This window comes from Perognathus longimembris, chromosome 19 (genome assembly GCF_023159225.1).
Source record: "Perognathus longimembris pacificus isolate PPM17 chromosome 19, ASM2315922v1, whole genome shotgun sequence".
Taxonomy (NCBI): Eukaryota; Metazoa; Chordata; class Mammalia; order Rodentia; family Heteromyidae; genus Perognathus; species Perognathus longimembris.
In genome coordinates, this window is record NC_063179.1 from 418,764 (window position 1) to 441,745 (window position 22,982).

The following is a 22,982-nucleotide window of genomic DNA, read 5'->3' on the forward strand; positions in this document are numbered from 1 at the left end:
ACTGGGCAGGCGGAGCCCCGGGGAGGACTCGGTGCCTCCGCACAGGATCCGGACCGCCCTGCTGGCTTTCCCGGTGCGGACACTGCCTCCCGTGCGGACACCGCCTCCCACGGGGACACCGCCTCCCCTGGGACACCTCCTCCGGTAGGGACACCTCCTCCCGTGTGGACACCTCCTCCGGTAGGGACACTTCCTCCCGTGTGGACACCTCCTCCCTTGTGGACACCTCCTCCGGTAGGGACACCTCCTCCCATGTGGACACCTCCTTCGGTAGGGACACTTCCTCCCTTGTGGACACCTCCTCCTGTAGGGACACCTCCTCCCGTGTGGACACCTCCTCCCGTGTGGACACCTCCTCCGGTAGGGACACCTCCTCCGGTAGGGACACCTCCTCCCGTGTGGACACCTCCTCCCGTGTGGACACCTCCTCCTGTAGGGACACCTCCTCCCGTGTGGACACCTCCTCCCGTGTGGACACCTCCTCCGGTAGGGACACCTCCTCCTGTAGGGACACCTCCTTCTGTAGGGACACCTCCTCCCGTGTGTACACCTCCTCCTGTAGGGACACCTCCTCCCGTGTGGACACCTCCTCCTGTAGGGACACCTCCTCCCGTGTGGACACCTCCTCCCATGTGGATACCTCCTTCGGTAAGGACACTTCCTCCCTTGTGGACACCTCCTCCTGTAGGGACACCTCCTCCCGTGTGGACACCTCCTCCCGTGTGGACACCTCCTCCTGTAGGGACACCTCCTCCCGTGTGGACACCTCCTCCCTTGTGGACACCTCCTCCTGTAGGGACACCTCCTCTCGTGTGGACACCTCCTCCCGTGTGGACACCTCCTCCTGTAGGGACACTTCCTCCCGTGTGGACACCTCCTCCCTTGTGAACACCTCCTCCTGTAGGGACACCTCCTCCCGTGTGGACACCTCCTCCCGTGTGGACACCTCCTCCCGTGTGGACACCTCCTCCTGTGTGGACACCTCCTCCCATGGGACACCTCCTCCTGTGAGGATACCACCTCCCATGAAGACACCTCTTCCTGTAAGGACACCTAATTCAGAATAGAAAGGTTTAAGAGCCTCTATTCCATTATATTACTATGCTTGGATTTAGATGTTCTGTCCATGTTTGGTATTCATGTTTTTGAATCCAAAAGAAAAGGTGAGGTCAAATGAGGTCGTGGAGTCTTAAATCTATTTACACTAGCCAAGTAAGGCAAGTCTCATTATATAACTATAATCGCCAAAATGGAAATTAATAACCATGTCTCAGATAAATTTACCAAAATAAACGTGACAATGAAGGACAAGTACAGGGCAGACTGGCAGCCACAAGGCCAGACCTGCATACAAACCAGCTAACACGAGGCCCTGCACGGCTCCTTCACGCTCCAGCCTATGTCTGCCTCAAGTCATGCCACACAGGGCCTGGGCCTGCCACCTGGATGCATGTTTCCAACTAGGTGGGCCATGATCAGCTTCACACATTTGTCTGTCCTTTGTTATGTTCTCCCACAGTCATCTGGAAGTGCCTCTGAAGAAGCCGTCTGTGGACTGCAGAAGCAGGGCCCTCAGGGTGAGGACTTACCATTGCTGAGTCTGCACAGTTAGACCCGTGCCCAGGGCACAGTGCAGTGTGGGTATCCTAGGAGCTGGTTCTGGTTGTAGCTCTGTTCATGGAGGGTATGGGGTCCTCACATTGGGTGTGCCCAATGGTAGCAGGTGAGCCAGATTCTAGCTCACTGTGAGTGGATCAGCCTTCATCGTTGTGTCTTCAGTGATGAACTCATATTCCAGGCACAGCCAGAATGGTTCCAAGGTGAACTAATTGGGACAGGTTCATCTTCTCTGATGATTGTGACCGTCACATTGCACTGAGGCATGTGGAGGCCATGTGAGAAACAGGTTAAATCCTGTTGGGGACAGGATGGATGGCCTCTTTCACTTGAACAAAGAGCTGCCACATTTAGCAGCCCAGCCCTGGCTAGGGCCATGGCTGATTCATCAAGAGCTGAGTCAGATGTCCAGGGAGGGAGCCAGGACCTCTGTAGACAGGGAGTCCCTTCCCCTGCCTTCTCTGCAGGTAGTGCTCAGGGTTAGCAAGATGCATTGCTCAACCTTGAACCCTTCTCTTCCTCACGATTATGGAATCCTTCACCATGACCTCAAGAAAACCCACAGAAGCATCCTTGTGCTAAGCAGTTTGTAGTTATGTGCACACCATGCATGGTGGGCTGGCTCTGGGGCCAAGCCAACCTATGCCAAGATCTCTTCTCTGAGGGAGTGGACTTCCTTGTAGGTCTAAAGCCACAGTTCTCAAATGAACTTCTGGGTGGGTCTAGAACCACAGTCCTCAGGTGGACTTCTAGGCGGGTCTGTAATCAAAGTCCTCAGGTGAACTTCTAGGTGAGTCTGGAGCCATGGTGCTCAGGTGGACTTCTAGGTGGGTGGAACCACAGTCCTCAGGTGGACTTCTAGGCGGGTCTGTAATCCAAGTCCTCAGGCGAACTTCTAGGTGAATAGAACTACAGTTCTCAGGTAGACTTCTAGGTGGGTAGAGCCATGGTCCTCAGGTGGACTTCTGGGTGAGTCTGGAGCCACGGTGCTCAGGTGGACTTCTAGGTGGGTCTGGAACCACAATCCTCAGGCAGACTTCTAGGTAGATCTGGAACTAAGGTCCTCAGGAGTGCTTCTACTTTGAGGTGTCAATGACTGAACTCCAGTGCCCTTTTCTGGTGGTATCTGGAGCTCATAAGGATTCAGCTGGGGCTCCAGATGATGTGAGCTGTTGCTTTCAGGCTTCAGAAGAGGTGGTGTAGCAGGTTAAGACTGGGGTGGCTGAGTGACTTGTGAAAACTGAGATGCTTCTGAGAGATGAAGAGGCATTGAAGAAATGGCAGCAGGAACCCAGACAGCAGACAGTGAGGATCCCTGGGGTCACCCAATAACACTTTTAGGGCTGTCTTGAGTTCTACCTCTGGAGCACAGTAGTTTCCATTAAATGTTTCAGCAGCAAATGTCCAGGGGAAGAGCCCAGGAGGGCTTCCAGCCTCCAGTTACTGCGGGTGGGTGTAGACCTCAGTTTTAGTCTCAGGGAGTTCTCCCTCCAAAGCCGTGAGACCCTGTGGTGATGACAGCCCCTACAGAGAAATTTAAGTTACCTGTGGCTCTTGGAAATGTCAGCTCAAACCTGCTTAGCACAGACACACACCTCACACGGAACATGCACACCACACACATGCTTCACACAGAACATGCACGCTACACACACAACTCTCACAGTACATGCACACTACACACACACCTCAGAATCTATGCACGCTACACACACAACTCTCACAGTACATGCACACTACACACACACCTCAGAATCTATGCACGCTACACACACAACTCTCACAGTACATGCACTCTACAAACACACCTCAGAGTCTATTCACGCTGCACACACAACTCTCACAGTACATGTACACTACACATACACCTCAAAATCTATGCACATTACACATACATGCCTCACACAGTACATGCACACTACCACATACACATAAAAGCAAACATAAACATACAACCCACAAAACACTACATCCAGACACATATATTACACACCACACATACACATACACAGATAACAGAACAGATTACACTACATAGATAGGTACTACACACTACAATGTACATAACACAGACACATGGTATACAACATAGACTCATAGACTTACCTAGACTCACTCTACACCACATACACATACACACACCACACAGGCACATGACACACATTATGTGTTACACACAAAGATGCACAGATACAAACCACACAGACACACACATCAGATCCTGCCCACAGCTACTGCCCAGTATACATAAACATCACTCACATATTACACATCACACACCATATACACCAAACACTTCATACAATAAGCAGAATCACACCAGCATACACACTGTACACCACACATACATAGGCACATCACGTACTATATAACCCACAGACACATCAGTTATGGCACATAGGCAACTCATTATACATCCCCACACAGAAACTACATAGGCACACACAATGCACACTACACAGCGCGTACACATTACACATCACACAGACACAACATACCACACAGATACACACTACACCACGTTAAACACACTCAGACTACACACTAAACAGAACATCCCTATGCAAACAGACCCTGTACTGTCTTTTAAACTGTGTCCTGACCGCTGGGTGCCTTCACTTTGGGAATCCTTGACCCTGACATTGGCTCTGGCCCACTGTCCCAGCTCACCGCTTGTGAAGAGCACTTCTTTGGATGGATGGCAGCCTTGGGGAACAGGACTGAACATACAGATGTCAGCAGCAACTTCTTTTTCTTCTGTCCATTAGGTAGGCTGAAAAGACAGATGAAAACATCGGCTTGGATAGAGCCCATAGTGGGTTGTTGAAGGCTGCAGGATAGACTGTAAGCAGCACCAGTGTTGGTTCCATCTTCTCACAGACTCTCATCTCTGGGAGTCAGCTTAGTGCTGAGCAGACACAGAGGTGACTGCCAGGGAGAGGTGACAAGTTACATAAGGGACCACCAGGGAGAGGTGACAGGATACACAAGGGACCACCAGGGAGAGGTGACAAGAGACCACCATGGAGGGGTGACAAGGTACATATGGGACCACCAGATAACAGGATATATAGGGGACCACAAGGGATGGGTGACAGGGTACAAAGGGGACCACCAAGGGAGAAGTGACAAGATACACAAGGGACCATCATGGAGGAGTGACAGGATACACAGGGGACCACCAGGGAGAAGTGACAAGATACACAAGGGACCATCACGGAGAAGTGACAGGATATACAAGGGACCACCAGGGAGAAGTGACAGGATACACAGGGGACCACCAGGGAGAAGTGACAAGATACACAAGGGACCATCATGGAGGTGTGACAGGATACACAGGGGACCACCAGGGAGAAGTGACAAGATACACAAGGGACCATCACGGAGAAGTGACAGGATACACAAGGGACCACCAGGGAGAAGTGACAGGATACACAGGGACCACCAGGGAGAAGTGACAAGATACACAGGGACCATCATGGAGGAGTGACAGGATATACAGGGACCACCAGGGTGGGTGGCAAGTATTTTCTGGGAAGAGATGCCAAGGAGAACAATGAAAAGATGATGAGGAGAGTGTGATGGTCTCTTGCTTCAGCAGGGACATGAGCTAGGCCACAGTGGGCTGAACTTGATTTGTAGGAGACAGGAATGGGGGATGGAACAATTGGTTGAACAGCTGATTTGTAGGACACAGGAATGAAGATGGATAAACAGGAAAAGAGGGATAAGAGAGCTGGGCACTGGTGGCTGACACCTGTAATCCTAGCGACTCAGGAACCTGAGCTCTGAGGATCACAGTTCAAAGCCAGCCTGGACAGAAAAGTCTGTGAGACTCTTATCTCCAATAAACAACTCAGAAAAAGCCAGAAGTGGCGCTGTGGCTCAAGGGGTGGAGTACTAACCTTGAGCACAGAGAGGCTCAGGGACAGTGCCCTGGCTTTGAGTTCAAGCCCAGGACCTGAAAAAAGAAAAGGAGGGTGGTGGCTAAGAGGTCTTGATGCTGAGGGCCTGTGCCCTGGAGATTCATATGGAGGAAAGCTGAGACCAAACACCTGTGGGTGCTCTCTCTGCACCCTGCAATCCTCCTGAGTGTGGATCTGTGCCTGCCTCAGACATCCGAGGGGCCGTCTGACCAGGCACTATCACCTCCTCAAATGTGAGTCTGCTAGTATCATTTCTCTGCTCAGGAATTTCCAGTGGCATCCAAAGTCCTCACTGGGAACTCCAAGTCCAACCTCAGCACCTCTGGATTCCGCTGCTGGGTCACTGCTGAAAGCACAGAATCCTGGACCTCCATGCTTGTCCCTGTTGCCAGCACCAAGGTGGGGAGAAGACTTGAAAGCTGTCTTGCACTCTGGCTGTCCCAGGTCTTATGCCATGGCTGCTCCTAGTGTCATAGTAACTGGCACTGTGAGCTAAAAAAGTCCGTTGTTTAAACATAAGTCACCTGTTTTGTTGACTAACACAGATGATGTCAGTTAGGTATGACCTTAAGATGAAATCGCTGTGGAACTAAGGCAAGCCCTAAACCCAATGACTGGGAAGGGCACAGAGATGTAGAGACAACATGGCAGCAGACAGGAGTGATGCACCAAAGGCCACGGAATGCCGGGCCTAACCAGAGCTGGAAGAAACAACAGGACCCTGTCCTAAACCAAGCACCATCAGAGACCAGAAAAGGACATTTGGGTGAGAACTTCCATCTTGGTCACACATAGACATGGAAAATAAATACCCAAGTCTCATTTGTGTTTAGCTTAGCTGTAAAGCAGAGCGGGCGACTTCTTGTAGTGTATGTAACAAGCTACATGAGTGGCTATAACTGTTAATGTTAGCTGAGCACCAGTGGCTCACACCTGTAATCCTAGCTACTCAGGAAGCTGAAATGTGAAGATCCAAGTTTAAGGCCAGCCCTAGCAGGAAAGTCCAAGAGATTCTTATCTCCAATTAGCCAGCAAAAAGCTAGATGTCAAGTTGTGGCTCAAATGGTAGAATGTCAGCCTTAAATGAAAAAGGCAAAGGACACCACCAGACCTTGAGTTCAAGCCCCAGTATAGGAACAAAAAAGTTGATAATGCTAAGAGAAACAAATATGCCATTCTTCCCATTAAAATCGATGAGTTACCTCCCAAACCATTGGAGTTAAGAGGAAATTCTAGCTTTTTCAGGTGATGAACCACCTGTAGCCTGCTATGTCTCACCTTGAAGATGGAGGTGACTTTGAACTGTCATTTTCTTCCTGTGGGGTAAATGAGAGCACAGAAAATGAGACGCCATGGACCCCAAGCTTTCTGTTAGACGCGATCCAGTCCATTTTAGTAGAACTGGAGGGAGGGCCCCTGATGTGCAGGACCTGTGTGAAGACTCCAGGGAGCAGAGCCCTTCCTCCCAAACCACTCTCACATGCACAGAGCTTTATTTCTCTTGGGTAGAAACTGGTGTAGGGTAACTGGTCATGACTAGTACCTGGGTCCTGCCCAGACCCTGGGGTCCATCCTTCCCTTTTCCTCCCCCAGCAATGAGGAGACCCCCAGGTTCAGAGATACATTCCATACAGACCCACAAGACATATTACACAGACTGCCCTCTACATGCCACACCCCTGCCACACCCCCACACATTACGTATTACATGGACCATACCCTAGATTACATATAACATGCACCCACCATGCACAACCCCCCCACAGGCCCACATCATGCATTACACAGATTGTACTCTACATGTGTACTAACGTGCAAACACCATGCACACCCACACCATGTATTACAGACTGCACGTGATACATACACTCATGCACACAACACACACATATATCACATATTACATAGTCTGCACTTTCCACATACACTAACATGCACATACCACCCAGACTTACCAGAGACTCATATCATGTATTGTACAGACTGTACTCTACATGTACTTATAACATGCACATACCACACATACCCACCAGACAGACACATCATGTATTATACAGACTGTATTCTACTATCTACATGTAACATACACACCACACAGACCCACATCATATATTACATAGACTGTACTCTAAACATGCTTATAACATGCATACACCATATATACCACAGAGACACACATCACATGTTATATAGGCTTTACATGTACACAGAACATACACACATCACACAGATGTACCACATACAAACTCAATACATGCACATATACACATACCACACAGATATACACACATACACGACGCCACACAGATGTGCATACATACACATACTATACCACACAGATACACACAGACACACATAACATACCCTACAGACACACATGCACACACATGCCACACAGGTACATAGTACACATCACACCACACATGTACCCACCCCCACATACCATATTACACATCATACATCCTCTATGCAGCACACTGACCACACCAGTGTATACCACACTTACCATATACCCAGTGTATACCAGAGACACCCCCACACCAAATGAAGACACACATCACATAAGTACATCACACACAGGGCATCCAGGCCATGATAAACAGTGAGGAACAGGCATGGTTGAGTCTGTGCTCCCAGTGCATACTGGGAGGTGCCTCCCTCCATCTGTGCACACAGGTCCTTCCTCCCAGTGCTCACCTGAGGAAGGCCTCCCTCCACCTGTGCACACAGGTCCTTCCTCCCAGTGCTCACCCGGGGAAGGTCTCCCTTCGTCTGTGCACACAGGTCCTTCCTCCGGGTGCCCACCTGAGGAAGGCCTCCCTTCGTCTGTGCACACAGGTCCTTCCTCCCAGTGCTCACCTGGGGAAGGCCTCCTCCATCTGTGTACACAGGTCCTTCCTCCCAGTGCTCACCTGGAGAAGGCCTCCTTCCATCTGTGCACACAGGTCCTTCCTCCCGGTGCTCACCTGAGGAAGGCCTCCCTCCACCTGTGCACACAGGTCCTTCCTCCCGGTGCTCACCTGGGGAAGGTCTCCCTTCGTCTGTGCACACAGGTCCTTCCTCCCAATGCCCACCCGGGGAAGGCCTCCCTTCTCCCTTCGTCTGTGCACACAGGTCCTTCCTCCCAGTGCCCACCTGAGGAAGGCCTCCCTTCATCTGTGCACACAGGTCCTTCCTCCCGGTGCTCACCTGGGGAAGGCCTCCCTTCGTCTGTGCACACAGGTCCTTCCTCCCAATGCCCACCCGGGGAAGACCTCCCTTCGTCTGTGCACACAGGTCCTTCCTCCTGGTGCTCACCTGGGGAAGGTCTCCCTCTGTCTGTGCACATAGGTCTTTCCTCCCAGTGCCCACCTGAGGAAGGCCTCCCTTCATCTGTGCACACAGGTCCTTCCTCCCAGTGCTCACCTGGGGAAGGCCTCCCTTCGTCTGTGCACACAGGTCCTTCCTCCCAGTGCCCACCCGGGGAAGGCCTCCCTTCTCCCTTCATCTGTGCACACAGGTCCTTCCTCCCGGTGCCCACCTGGGGAAGGCCTCCCTTCTCCCTTCATCTGTGCACACAGGTCCTTCCTCCCAGTGCCCACCCGGGGAAGGCCTCCCTTCATCTGTGCACACAGGTCCTTCCTCCCAGTGCTCACCCGGGGAAGGTCTCCCTTCGTCTGTGCACACAGGTCCTTCCTCCCGGTGCTCATCTGGGGAAGGCCTCCCTTCGTCTGTGCACACAGGTCCTTCCTCCCAGTGCCCACCCGGGGAAGGCCTCCCTTCTCCCTTCATCTGTGCACACAGGTCCTTCCTCCCAGTGCCCACCCGGGGAAGGCCTCCCTTCTCCCTTCATCTGTGCACACAGGTCCTTCCTCCCAGTGCCCACCCGGGGAAGGCCTCCCTTCATCTGTGCACACAGGTCCTTCCTCCCAGTGCCCACCTGGGGAAGGTCTCCCTTCGTCTGTGCACACAGGTCCTTCCTCCCGGTGCTCACCTGGGGAAGGTCTCCCTTCGTCTGTGCACACAGGTCCTTCCTCCCGGTGCTCACCTGGGGAAGGTCTCCCTCCGTCTGTGCACACAGGTCTTTCCTCCCAGTGCCCACCTGAGGAAGGCCTCCCTCCATCTGAGCACACAGGTCCTTCCTCTCCGTGGGACTGGTGCTCTGCTGGAAACGAGCCTGCATTATATAGTCAAATGTGCTCAAGTGCTTGGCCACTGAAAAAAGGAGGGCAGGGAAGGATATCATCAACCAGCATGCAAGCATGGCATCCACAGCACCCCATGAGCACCCTCCCAGGAGTCCTGCCCGTGAAGAACATGTGCTCTGCCTCATAGATCCGAGGAGACCAGAGGATGAGAGAGCCTCCCACCGCGTTGCTGGCAGAATGGCACGTGGTGTCTGTGAAGACAGACTGGCAGTTGAATTATATCTGAGGTTCAGTTTGTGTTTTTTTTCAAATTTTTATTATCAAACTGATGTACAGAGAGGTTATAGTTTCATACGTTAGGCATTGGATACATTTCTTGTACTGTTTGTTACCTTGTCCCTCATACCCCCCTCCCTCCTCCCCCTTTCCCTTCCCTCCCTGAGGTGTTCAGTTCACTTACACCAAACAGTTTTGCAAGTATTGCTTTTGTAGTTGTTTGTCTTTTTTTACCCTGTGTCTCTCAATTTTGGTATTCCCTTTCAATTTCCTACTTCTAATACCAGTATACACGGTTTCCAATATACTCAGATAAGATTACAGAGATAGTGTAGGTACAACCACAGGAAGGTGATACAAGAGCATCATCAATAATAGAAGCTACAGATACAGATGGGACGTTGAAAGTAGTTACAACTGTGATATAACAATCGTTTCCATAACATGGAGTTCATTTCACTTAGCATTATCTTATGTGTTCATAAGGGTATAGCTATTGGGCTCTTGTGATCCTCTGCTGTGACTTGCCTAAACCTGTACTAATTATTCCCAATAAGGGAGACCATAGAGTCCATGTTTCTTTGGGTCTGGCTCACTTCACTTAGTATAATTTTTTCCAAGTCCTTCCATTTCCTTACAAATGGGGCAATGTCATTCTTTCTGATAGAGGCATAAAATTCCATTGTGTATATGTACCACATTTTCCTGATCCATTCGTCTACTGAGGGGCATCTGGGTTGGTTCCAGATTCTAGCTATGACAAATTGTGCTGCAATGAACATTGTTGTGCTGGTGGCATTACTGTGATTTTGTTTGTGGTCTTTTGGATAGATACCCAAAAGTGGGGCTGCTGGGTCATAGGGGAGTTCTATGTTTAGCCTTCTGAGGAATCTCCATACTGCTTGCCAGAGTGGCTGAACCAGTTTACATTCCCACCAACAATGAAGTAGGGTTCCCTTTTGGCCACATCCCCTCCAACAATTGTTATTGGTAGTTTTCTTGATATAGGACATTCTTACTGGAATCTCAATGTTGTTTTGATTTGCATTTCTTTTCTGGCCAGTGATGTAGAGCACTTTTTCATATGTCTCTTGGCCATTCTCATTTTGAGGTTTAGTTTTTATTGCACTAAATACTGGGTTACCTCTGACTAAAATGCTGAAAATAGAAAATCATAACATTCGTGGTAGATAGAATGTACCTCTAAAGCATAACTAAACACACCAGTGGTGTGAAAGTTACAAGTGAATTAACTGAAGTATAACAGACTTCACAGAGAGCTCTAATAGCATACATTTTAAGAAAGACTAGGTCAAAGCCCCACAAAATCAGCACCAGGAAATGATATACGCAAGAGAGGGGTGGGAACAGGGGAGAGGAGTAGACGAATGAAGGGGGAAGAGGGAAGGATGCAGTCAAAAAGTCACTGTATATACCACAAAATTAAGAAAAGCGAGGAAAGGGGGTGAGAATATTGAAGGGGTGACGCTGACCAAGATGCATTGTACTCATAAACTGTTTTGTTAAATGGCACCTCCTTTGTACAACTACTTAAAGATAAAAAAAAATTAAAGAAAAAGAAAATGTCACCTAGTGGCCTCCATTTCACTTTCACTAAACAAGTAAATAAACAAACAAAAACGTCCCTCAAGCAAGACAGTAGGAACCACAGTGTTGTTGTAAAATGTGCATCGTGAAGTGTTCCCGCCGTGTGTGTGCCGCTGCTGGCGCGAGTCTATGGTCCTGGAGGTGCCTCGGCAGGCCTGGCCCCTGCAGCCTGCGTCCTCCTCCCTCCCTCCCCCACCAGGCTGGAGGGAAAGCCCAAACCTCACCGACTATTTCCCAGGAAGGCCTCAAACCAGATCTTCAGGTCTCTGCCTCCTGAGCAGTTAGGGTTTCAGGCCTGAGCCGCTGGCCCCAGGTCCCATCTGTTCGTTTTCAACGGGTCCTGCTCTTTCCCAGTTCTCCCTTGAATATTTTAAAGACTCCTCATGCTCTCTGCAGAGTGTGCATCCATAGCAGTGACCCACTGACCCCTGGTGCCATGCCCAGAGGCTTGTGGCCAACTGACTGACTGGCACATGCAAGCTCAGGGTAGCCTGTCCATCCAGCGTACTGATGCTCACTGTTACCATTTCTACTTAGTGCTTTTCTAAATCCATCGATTTGCTCTGCTCCCCTTCCTCCTTTTTCTCTCCTTAGTGCCAGTACCTGACTTGAAGTCTGGGCCTCAAACTGCCACTTAGCTTTCTTGCTCATGGCTGGATCTCTACCTCCAGAATTTTGCTGGTTAATTGGAGATGGCATCTTATAGATTTTATTGCCCAGACTGGCTTCAACCATACCCTCCTGCGTAGCTAAGATGACAGGTGTGAGCCACCTGCCCTAAGCCCCTTCTGTTCCTTTTCAAAATATCCTGGTCCTTCCTAGATGTCCTGTTGCTGCTCCCTGAACATTTCAAAGACTTTCCTGCAATCTGCACAGGTCTTGTAATGTGAGGTGAGTTACTGGCTGGACCTGCTGACCTCCCCCATCAATCTTTCTTGCTTGGGGTTTATCCTTTTTCATATTAGCTTCCTTCTGGGAAGGCTACCTGAAGTGTTACCTGTCTCAGGACTAGTGAGCATGGGGAAGGATTCAGGTGAGTACGCAATCAGTAGTGAGCTCTGGGGAGGACTCAGATGAGTATGCAATCAGGAATAGTGGGCATGGGGAAGGACTCCAGTGGGTACACACTCAGGAGTAGTGAGCACAGGGAAGGACCCGGGTGAGTATGCAATCAGGAGTAGTGAGCACGGGGAAGGACTTGGGTGAGTGTGTACTCAGGAGTAGTGACCATGGGAAAGACTCTGGTGAGTACACATTCAGGACTAGTGAGCATGGGGAAGGACTTGGGTGGGTACGCACACAGGTAGAAATGGAAGATGAGCAGGTGTCCAAGCAACACGAAGCTGGTGAGGACGAGCGGTAGCACCACAGTTAGGATTGAGAGGACCATGGGGGTCTTCACGGGCACAGCACACAGCGGCAGGAACAGCAGCCACGTGTTCACAGTGCTGACCTCTGTGTAGACAAGGAGACTCGTCTATATGGTGGTGCCTGCCCATACCATAGCACCAGTGGTTGGGTGGGCAGAGAGACAGAGCATACAGGTGTGTAGGTAGAGGGAATCAGCTAGGGTATGCTCTCCTATGCAGGTGTGTCCTACCCCATCCGAGGGCCCCGTGGCCCACATAGCTGTGACCTCTACCTTCTGAGTCTGGATGGTGGTGCTTGGAGCCAGTTTCTGGCCACTCCTCCAGGCCAGCGGCCTCACCAAATCCAAAAGGCCAGGTCCTCCCTGAGGCATTTCCAGGGCAGGGTCTGCTCTGGCCCTCAGCACCACAGTACCTCTAAGCACTGGTATATGGAGCTGCTGAAGGGCTGTGTGGTGGAGTAGAGGGCTCAATCCATACACAAGCACCTTCACCTCACAGAACATTCTAGAACACAACTCATCATTTCACATTCTGGAGGGTACAAGTTTGGAATAATGGTGGAGCGGGGCCACCCTTCCTCAGATGCTTGGGGAGGGTCCTTCCTGCCTTTTCCAGCTCTGAGCACTCTAGGAGCTCCAGAGTTTGAGGCTATCGCCCCCACCCCCAACCTCTGCCTCCAGGTCTGTCTCCATGTGGCTTTGTGTGTCTGCATCTCCTCTTGTCTCTCACACGGTCATTGGATTTTGGGTGCCAAGATGAGCTCCTCACCTCAGGACTCCTAATCAGAAGTGCACTGACCCATTCTTCAAACAAGATGTGGTCTTAAGTCATTCCTCAGAGGCCTTTACTTAACCCAGTTTTTCCTCTTGCTCATGCCAACATCTACATCCACAGCCTGGCTCCTAGACCCACTCAGTTGGAGCACCGCTCAACCGTTCCTCAGAGTCTAAAGCCCCAGTCACCAGTTTTGGTTTCTGCTTTTCCCTCCACAGACATCTAGCTCCGACAGACAGACGCTTGCTCACTTTACACCTGCATGTGGCCCAGAGTTCAGCATGTCTGAACTGGGCCAGCATGTCTGGGCTACTCAGGTCTGACTGGGAGTGACACAGGAGCAGAATTTGGCCCACTCTTCTACCCTTTGCTTCCTAGAGGCTCAGCCTAGATCAAGTCTAGCCAGTACATTCGGACCCCGTGTCTGCCTTGGGCATGTGGGAAGCTACTGACTGAAGTGTGCATGCTGGGCTGCTGTAACATCTCAAGGTCAGCACCACAGGGTTAGCCTGTAAGGAGCCCAGCGAGTGGTAACAGCTTCTTTCAAGGACAAGCCAGACTTACCACACTGCAGATCCAGACTCTCTGTGCTACAGCTCCAAACTCACTACACTGCAGCTCTGGATTTACTACACTGCAGATCCAGACTCACTACACTGTAGATCCAGATTTACTACACTGTAAATCCAGACTCACTACACTGCAGATCCATTTACTGTACATCAGATCCTGACTCACTGTGCTGTAGATCTAAACTCACTGCTCTGGGGATTCAGACTTACTACACTGCAGATCCAGAAGTGCAAGGGGGTAATATTAGAGGAAAAATGCATTTATCATACAGGGAACTCTGGAGAAACAGAACACAGGGTATACCTTTATACAGGGGGTCGGTACGGAGCTCACTGGGGTTGGTGAAGAGCTTGACGGAGATATACAGCAGAATGATCATTGTAGAGAACATTCCAGCCAAGGCCGAGACCACAGAGCAGAAGAAAAACCTGGAGATGAGAAGTAGAAACATGCACAGAAATGGGTGAGATGAGGACAGGCCAGACTACTACTCAACCCAAGGCTGTACAGCAGGGCAGTGTGGGGTAGGTGTGCCTGCGGGAGTCAGGACCAAGGCTGTACAGCAGGGCAGTGTGGGGTAGGTGTGCCTGCGGGAGTCAGGACCAAGGCTGTACAGCAGGGCAGTGTGGGGTAGGTGTGCCTGCGGGAGTCAGGACCAAGGCTGTACAGCAGGGCAGTGTGGGGTAGGTGTGCCTGCGGGAGTCAGGACCAAGGCTGTACAGCAGGGCAGTGTGGGGTAGGTGTGCCTGCGGGAGTCAGGACCAAGGCTGTACAGCAGGGCAGTGTGGGGTAGGTGTGCCTATGAGAGTCAGGACCAAGGCTGTACAGCAGGGCAGTGTGGGGTAGGTGTGCCTGCGGGGGCCAGGCCCCAATAACCACCAGTGTCCCCTGTCTTTGCTTTCCTTTTTCTAACCATTTCCTCCATCACACTCCCCAAGTAGACATCACTGGCTCCTGAGGATACTTGTTGCACTGATCACACTTGAGCTCACACGTCTCTTATGACATCTAGACAGATGTTCCATGTCTAACTAGTAAGACTGGTCCCATGTTGGCAGTGCCCAGAGCGCTGCAGAGGTCCTCACCTTCCAGCTGTTTCTCTCAGGCGTCCACAACCCTCCGGCACCTGCTGACTCCTCCTATCCTTTCCTTTGCCCCACAGTCTCCAAGGCCACTAGCCTTTCCCCAGGACCTATGTAGCCCCTTAGGGCTGAGAAACCTGCCATCCTGTCCTGGGACCTCTGTTGTATTGTCAACTTTGGGAGTCGAATTACATTCTAAATGCCATCCTCTCTCCTACGTCTCTCTCTTCTCTTTCACCCTCCTCTCTTTCTGTCTAGCTTGCTTGCTTGCTTTCTCATCTTCTGGCAAATGAAGAGGAAAAGGGGACTCTGATGCAAATACTGGGGCCCAGGGCCACCTCTTGTGAGTAAATGACACTAGTCAGTCGCGCTCCCCTCTCTCCCTGCCTTCCCCACATAAGTGTTCTTCTGAGGATTCCAATAACCTCTCCTCACCCTCTGTCTGTTCATGGGTGGGGCCATGCTCTCACCTGCCCTAACATGACTTCCTAGAAAGGCATCTGGCCTACTGGCAAGTGCCTGTATCTATAGCCAGACATTCCATGGCCAGCCAGCCAGATGCACCAAGGACTGAAAGGATGGCCACCTCCAACTACACTGGTTGCTCTTTTCCAGGGCTGGGGTGGGCTAGGCCACCCAGTCATGCTGTTCTAATAATTCCATCATCACCATGGTGGGCTCACTCACACAACATGTCAGCTGACTGTACTATGCAAAGTTGAACAGAGTGGCAGGGAAGCAAAGGGACAAGCTGGCGGCTCTCAGGCCCAGATGCTTCCTGACTTGGATGGCCACTGGAGGTTCATAACCCATAGGCATGGGCCTTCTTCTAGTCAGTATGATCAGCGGAGGTACCTAATACATTCTTCCTGTCTACCTTAGGACCAGACATAGGGCCCTGAGAATGCAGGAGAGCCTGCCTTGTGGTCAGAGACATTGTCTCTGTTGGGCCTGAAGCTCACTCCCTGGCTCAGCATCTGGACACTACTCTTGTTGATGTTCTTAGTGTCAGGAGGTGGAAGGGCCCATGATATGGAGTTCAGAGGCTTATTAGTCTGTCACCTATAGTCAGAAGCTAGCTCCTCACTGTCCATGACAGTGTGTAGAGCCTGTCATCTGCAGACAGAGGCTAGGTCCTCACTGTACATTATAGGGTCTACAGGGCTGGGGATATGGCCTAGTGGCAAGAGCGCTTGCCTCCTATACTTGAAGCCCTTGGTTCAATTCCCCAGCACCACATATACAGAAAATGGCCAGAAGTGGCGCTGTGACTCAAGTGGCAGAGTGCTAGCCTTGAGCAAAAAGAAGCCAGGGACAATGCTCAGGCCCTGAGTCCAAGGCCCAGGACTGGCAAAAAAAAAAAAAAAAAGAACAACAACAACAAAAACATTATAGGGTCTACAGTGATGGGTTTTGTGGTCATGGGCTAGAAAGGTGGCTCTACCAAATGAATGTCAGAACCAGTGGGTGTGGCCCTGAGCTCTGCCAGCCCAGGCCAAGGGCATGTCCCCAAGATGACCCTTCCCCCATTCCATAGTCCCCTGCACCTACTGCCCATAAGGCCTTCACTCACAGATTCTCCTCCAGTGCCCTATCCTTGACTCTGCAGCCCCTAGTCAGGCTCTCACCAATAGTTCCTGCTGCCCACACAGTTGTTCAGCCATTTACAGTGGTGGTCAAAACCAGAGACGCATTTGTTGCAGGCACTACAGTGTTTGGCTTTCTTGCTCCTGGAGAGAAATCAGAACCATTCTGTTAGTTCCATGTGCTGGGTAGGCTTAAGGTGAAGAGTCATGTTCATCTCAGGGGAGGGTCAGTTTAGTGGACTCCTGTGGCAAGGCACGGCCCCACCTGCCTACACGGTAGGCACTGAAGCTCTGTAGGTACAGGACAAGGCCAACCATGGGAACAACAGTCTTAGACAAGAAACTGGTACCCATGGTGATGCACTGTGAAGGTGGACACTAGCCACCTGGATGCTTCCTGTAGCCAGGCTTGGGTGCTGCGTGAGGGCTCTGGCAGAGGGCCAAATCATGTCCTAGGAGCTGAGATTGGCAGCTTGGGTCCCGTTCTGTGTCTACAGGACCTCCCTACCCTTTCTAGGCCCCAGAGATCTGGGACCCCAGTAGATGCCAACTGGAATCACCTTCTTCCCCCACTGGAATCCATGGGACCTTGGGAAAGCCTAAGGCAGGCATATCTACACCCACCACAGGGCATGGCCTGTGTATACACAGAGTCCCTAGAATGACAAGGCCAATTCTCAGGCCACAGTTCTTTATCCCAAGGAGTGCAGCTCACAGCACTGGAGACAGGCCCTTTACCTTGCACGGTAGATGGCCTAGTGTGGCCTCAAAGAGGCTGCAAAGATTTAAATCCAGTGTCTATAGGTTGCCCCAGTGCCAGTGCCAGCCCAGCCTCTGCAGGCTCAGTGGGCAGCATTGACCAGGGCTGAGGGACCCTCTCTACTCCGCGCCCAAACCTTGGAGGTCCCCCGACCCAGAAGCTCTGCGCGGCACTCACACAGTGACCTCACACAAATGGCAGTACTGGTTCTGGATCACATGTCCATGTTTGGACCGGTCGAAGGTCGGCACTGGCTGGGAGTAGCTCTTCTTAAGTCGGACATTGGGGTCAGCTGGATCAATGGTAATTGTGATCAAATGGACGATGAGATGGAACAGGAACAGCCCGCCAACCACCTGGAGTGTCAAGGAGCATTCAGCCCTGAGCTGGTAGACATGATTTGAGAGGTAGACATGACTCAAGTAGACATGACTTGAGGGGTGGACATGACTTGAGGGGCCTCCCAGGAAGAATGGCCTGGAGCAGGGACCGATGACAGCCCCTTAGATCTCTAGAGGATCTATGTGTTGCATCCCAGGCCCATTCTATGGACATTCTGATTCTCCAGAAGCTCTGACCACTGAGCCACTTGCCACGGTAGGCACAGGTTCCCAAATTCCTATGACCACAGATACAGCAGAGGCTACAGGAAATGGGGTACTTTTTGACTGGGAACTATGCCCTAAGGCACACAGTTTTCTATCCAGAGTGGTGGGTGCTTCTTGGGCAGAGCTCAGATGCGACCAGGGGACTGGGGTCCATCCTGCAGATGTGAGGATTCTGTGAGCACAGCACAAGGCAGGCAGGGGCCCAGGTCTGTCCTGCAGATGTGAGGATGCTGACAGCAGAGCACAAGGCAGGCCCAGAGGGGACCAGGTCTGTCCTGCAGATGTGAGGATTCTGTGAGCACAGCCCAAGGCAGGCCCAGAGGAGACCAGATCTGTCCGTGCAGATGTGAAGGCTTTAGGACTGGGCAGGCTGGTGTTCATCATCTTTAGAGGGAGTCAACAGAGTCCCTGGCAGTGGAGCTTATGTGTGTGCCAAAAGGTGGCTACCTTGGTCCTAGGCAATACAAAGGCTGTGGGTGCCGGTGGGAGGCTGTGCAGAAATTGTTCAAGCAGGACCGACACGGCTGATCCTGGCAGAAGATTCTTCCCGGGATCAGGGCTGCTGTCCTGGCCTGCAGCCTTCAGCTCTGTCACAGTGCTACATATTGGCCCTGCCCACATAAGGTCTTGAAAGCACTTGCAGAGATGCAAGGCAGTCTGTGTGAAGTGCTGATTCTGTCCCAATCCCAGGCACAGGACGTATCCTGTAGCCTGGCGTGAGCAGGGCCTGGGCACAGGGCTGAGAACAAGGCCCAGGATGCACAGAAGGGATGGCAGAGGTGGGCACGAGGCAGACACCAAGAGGCCCAGAACCAATGTGCAGGCCTGGCTCAGGCAGGCCCGTGGGAAGAGGGGCTGGACAGTGTGGGGAGATGTCATTGTTGGGGACCAGAGAAAGAGTACCAAAGCCCCTCCCATTGCTGGGAGCACTGGGTGGGGTTGGGATCACTTCCTGAGCACAGAGAAGGCTAAAGCTGATGGGATCCAGAGGGTAGGGGTGGGGAGGGCTGGCCAGCCAGTGGGTAAGACCAAGCATGGCCCAGCAGCCCCCACTCCTAAAGGCTGAGCTGCAGGCCCAGGCCCTGTCTGTCTGTGTGATGCCTGGGGCTTAGGCTGTGAGAGCAGAGGATAGACAGCACAAAGCTACTGTCCCGGGTCAGGTCCTTCCCCCAGGACTAGACTACCTCAGAAGGCCACTGAGCTCTGCCACTACAGCCTGTGAGGTTCACAGCACCCCCCTCCTTCCTGTGCACTGTCGCCCCACCTGCGAGGTTCTCATGACCACCTCAGACCCCCGACATTTCACACTGCTTACAGAAGACCTCTGCTGCCTCTGGGCAGTTAGGAGAGCAGGGCCTACCTGCAGGACCCCACCACCTCAGAATGGAGGGCACGAGCTCCTCCTGTGCCTGGACCAGCCAGGCAAATCCTGCCCAGGACAGTTCCTTCTCAGAGCCAGGCACCCTGAATGTCTCCACCCAGGACCACCGGGCCTTGTCCCCAAGCAGCTCCCACAGAAGGACTAAGTTCCAGCACACCTTTACTATGTCCTCATGTGCCCTGCATTGCTAGGGACAAAATTTAGCATTCAATGTCATCCATACAAACAATATTACAATGTTGGTGACCAAAGTGACCTGGCTATCTACTGTGCCACACACTCACATGCCACCCTTCAGAAAGTCCCTGTCTCCACCGCTGCCTTCACCAGCCCTACCTCTGCGGTGTCTTAGGTCAAGTGGAAATAAAAGGTGAAAGACTGGCAGGGCGAGGACGCCCCTCCATTATCACAGGGCCTTCCTCTGGAAGTTTCTGTCTGGGAGCTTGTGAGAACCCAGCTGGCAGGAACACTCCATAGCAACAATCTGTGTTTAGTAAACAAACAGCACCAGGGCACCAGGCCAGGCCACACCCACCATGGCCTCTGGCACTGGTGACCTCTCCCCCATCCTGTTTCCACAGGAAAAGGGGAGGCAGAGGAGCCCAGCCACAATCAGTACTCATGACCTCCAGGGTAAACTCTGCAGCTGAGCTGGGACCTCAGAGCACCATCAGTTACTACAGACTCTCAAGCGATGCTATGGTGCCTGTGCGGTCCACAGCAAAATGCGAGATCTACAGAAGTCTCCAGGAACTCCATAGCTATGGAGGGGACCCCGCTGGATGAATTTCAGGACTGTCCTCTTGGTGGGGTCACAGCGTCATACCACAGGCTGCCCGTATGCCAGGCCCCAAGGGGCAGGGGGCTTCAGCCTTTGTTCTGTCCTCTGGCTCTTACCCCAGCCCCTGCTCCAGCCTGGACCTTGACCTCCCTTGCTCACTCCAGTTCCACCTGCGTCTGGATGGGCACCAAGTGACATGGGCGCCCTCCAGTGGCCACAGCAGCCAAGGCTGCTGGCTATGGCCTGAGGGGCATCATGGCAGTTGGTCCCTGTGTGCCCTTCAGTGTAGCCATCTTGCCGCTGTCAGTGGTGAGGGGCAGGGGAGGAGGAGTTAGTCACTGTCATCAATGGTGGTGAGGGGTGTGGGGTGATGCACCCCACAGGGCGCTGAGCACAGACGCACGACTCCCACCACCGTGTGCCGCAGCCTTCTACCTACTTGTCAGAAGTCCAATTAAAATACATCATTCTTCTGAATTCTTTTCTTACTAACTAAACTTCCCGTCTTTCACAGGACCCCCTGTGGCAGGCTGTGGGAAAGGCGGGTCAGAGCCATGTCTTTTCTGGAGTCACCACGCCCAGCGTCTTCCCACCACCTGGTTCCACACCCCATCCTCATGCTGGGGTCACCATGTACAGTACCTTCCTGCCACATCGGTTCTACACCCCCTCCTCACTGCAGCAGTGAACCCCATCTTCCAGACCCAAATAGGAGCCACATGGCAACACAGGACTGATACCAGCATGGCCACAGAGGCGAGTGCCAGATGGGAATAAAGCCCATGGGACAGGTATGGCAGGGCCCAGGGCCGGCTCCCTTAGAGGCCTTCAGAAGCCCCTTCCCCCTCTGGAGACAGGCAGCCCATGGTCGCCCCACAAGGGGAAAGGATACGGTGTAGGCGGCGTATTTCCCCCCATCTGGCAGGAAGGGGATGAAGATCCCAAAGGTGATGAAGGACAAGACCAGGTACATGGTACAGGACACTGCCTGGAATATGTGGAGAGGCAGAGACCAGCCATTCACCCTAGACAAGGGGCGTGGCTGGGTCCTCTTCACAGCAGCGTCCCGGGCTTCCGGAAGGACCTGTCTCTGACTCCTGCCACAGAGGTCCATCTGCAAGACAGAGAGGACACAGAGACTTGGGCCTTGGCCAGATAGAGGGCCATGGACTGCCACACCCACTCACAACCAGCAGGAGAGGACCACCAGGACCAGAGCTGAGAGTCAATGTCCTGGTGTGGCCCAGGACCATTTTAGCAGAGAACTGGGGCCAACTGGGGCCATGGTGAACCCCTCCATAAGCAACTGCTCTGATACAGCTCTGGGAATCAACCCATAAAGGCGACATGGGCCCCACACGCCCTCCCAGCCAGGAGCACAGCTTCGCAAGCTCTACAGAAGCCTTTGCTACCACTATACATCTCTGAATGTGGTGTTCCTTAAGAAGCATACAGGCCCTTGGACACCAAAGGAAAGCTTTCATGCCACAGAGGCCACACTTTCCCCACAAGGGGAAACTGAGGTCCTGCAGGAAAAGGCAAGTGTTAGCACTTTCGTCCACCAGAACCTTGGAGAATTCTGCTGCAACTTCCTCATGAGGACTGAGTGGGGCCACACTGCAGGTGGTCCTGGGATCTCCTCCCCCAGGGGTGAGGAGACTTTGTGTCTCTAGGTTCAAGAGCCTCTAGATGTACCCAAGTTGCCCAAGTAGACAGCAGCTGGGAGGGGCCCATGGCCACCTTTTGCTAAAAGAGGGTCCTCAGCACTAGAGAGCGGGTATAGAAGATGCTCTGGCCACTGCAAGCTGGAACCTTGAGGAGATTGGAAGTCATCTAGAAAGGGCTTCAGAAAATTCAGTTAGGTTATTCTGTGCAACATACCCCAAAGGCAAAGCATGTGCAGGTGTGGCTGACACAATGCGTGGTAATGCCCTTACCTCTCAGGGCCCAGCCGCCCAGGCACAGCTCCCCGCACTGAGCCAGGCCTGCAGTACTCCGCCCTCCCCCCCTCCCCACAGCCCGCCATTCCCCCACTAGGCTAGCCTGCATGGACATTACTTTCTCCTCAAGAAAATTATGTCCTGTATGTTCCAAGAAATGTGAGAAATGTCAGAAAAGGCACAGCACTGAGTCCTCTGTGTCTAGAGGGGTGACATGCACGTGTTTCCCATGCCCTTCCTTCAGGACACCTCACCTGGGCTGAGTACAAGAAGTAGACTAGGCCACAGGAGACCAGAGGACAGCAGGCTTCAAGGCACTGGCCACACGAGGGAGGGGACTGAAATCTTCACCAGCTGCCAGAGAGAATACACTACTCACAATCAGCATACACAGCACACAACACATACAACACCATACACAAAATATCCCACATCATTATATACAACATGCACAATTTTTGGCTCCACATACTCTAGACAATGACACACTACTCAAATCACTGTAGAGCATACATATATAACATATATACCACACACACAGCATGCAGTAGTCACACTGCATACAACAGCACA

At 52.1% G+C, this 22,982-nt stretch overlaps 1 protein-coding gene and 1 long non-coding RNA gene across 2 annotated transcripts in view; one reads left to right on the forward strand and one right to left on the reverse strand.

Annotated features, from left to right (window-relative positions):
• Positions 1-2,590: 2,590 nt before the first annotated feature.
• LOC125367721 (palmitoyltransferase ZDHHC11-like) overlaps positions 2,591-22,982 on the reverse strand; it is a 21,981-nt gene continuing 1,589 nt past the window's right edge. The window contains exons 2-11 of the mRNA XM_048368418.1: positions 22,664-22,763; positions 21,362-21,583; positions 17,877-18,055; positions 16,982-17,083; positions 14,575-14,699; positions 12,854-13,009; positions 9,625-9,737; positions 6,822-6,859; positions 4,288-4,390; positions 2,591-3,141 (exon numbers count right to left, since the gene is read on the reverse strand). Coding sequence (XP_048224375.1) covers positions 3,058-3,141; positions 4,288-4,390; positions 6,822-6,859; positions 9,625-9,737; positions 12,854-13,009; positions 14,575-14,699; positions 16,982-17,083; positions 17,877-18,055; positions 21,362-21,583 — 1,122 coding nt within the window. The 5' untranslated portion in view covers positions 22,664-22,763 and the 3' untranslated portion in view covers positions 2,591-3,057. The remainder of the gene's footprint in view (positions 3,142-4,287; positions 4,391-6,821; positions 6,860-9,624; positions 9,738-12,853; positions 13,010-14,574; positions 14,700-16,981; positions 17,084-17,876; positions 18,056-21,361; positions 21,584-22,663; positions 22,764-22,982) is intronic.
• Positions 9,477-11,427, forward strand: LOC125367722. Its single transcript, XR_007214135.1, has 3 exons — positions 9,477-9,579; positions 9,634-9,962; positions 11,064-11,427. It is a non-coding gene; the product is annotated as an uncharacterized LOC125367722 (long non-coding RNA).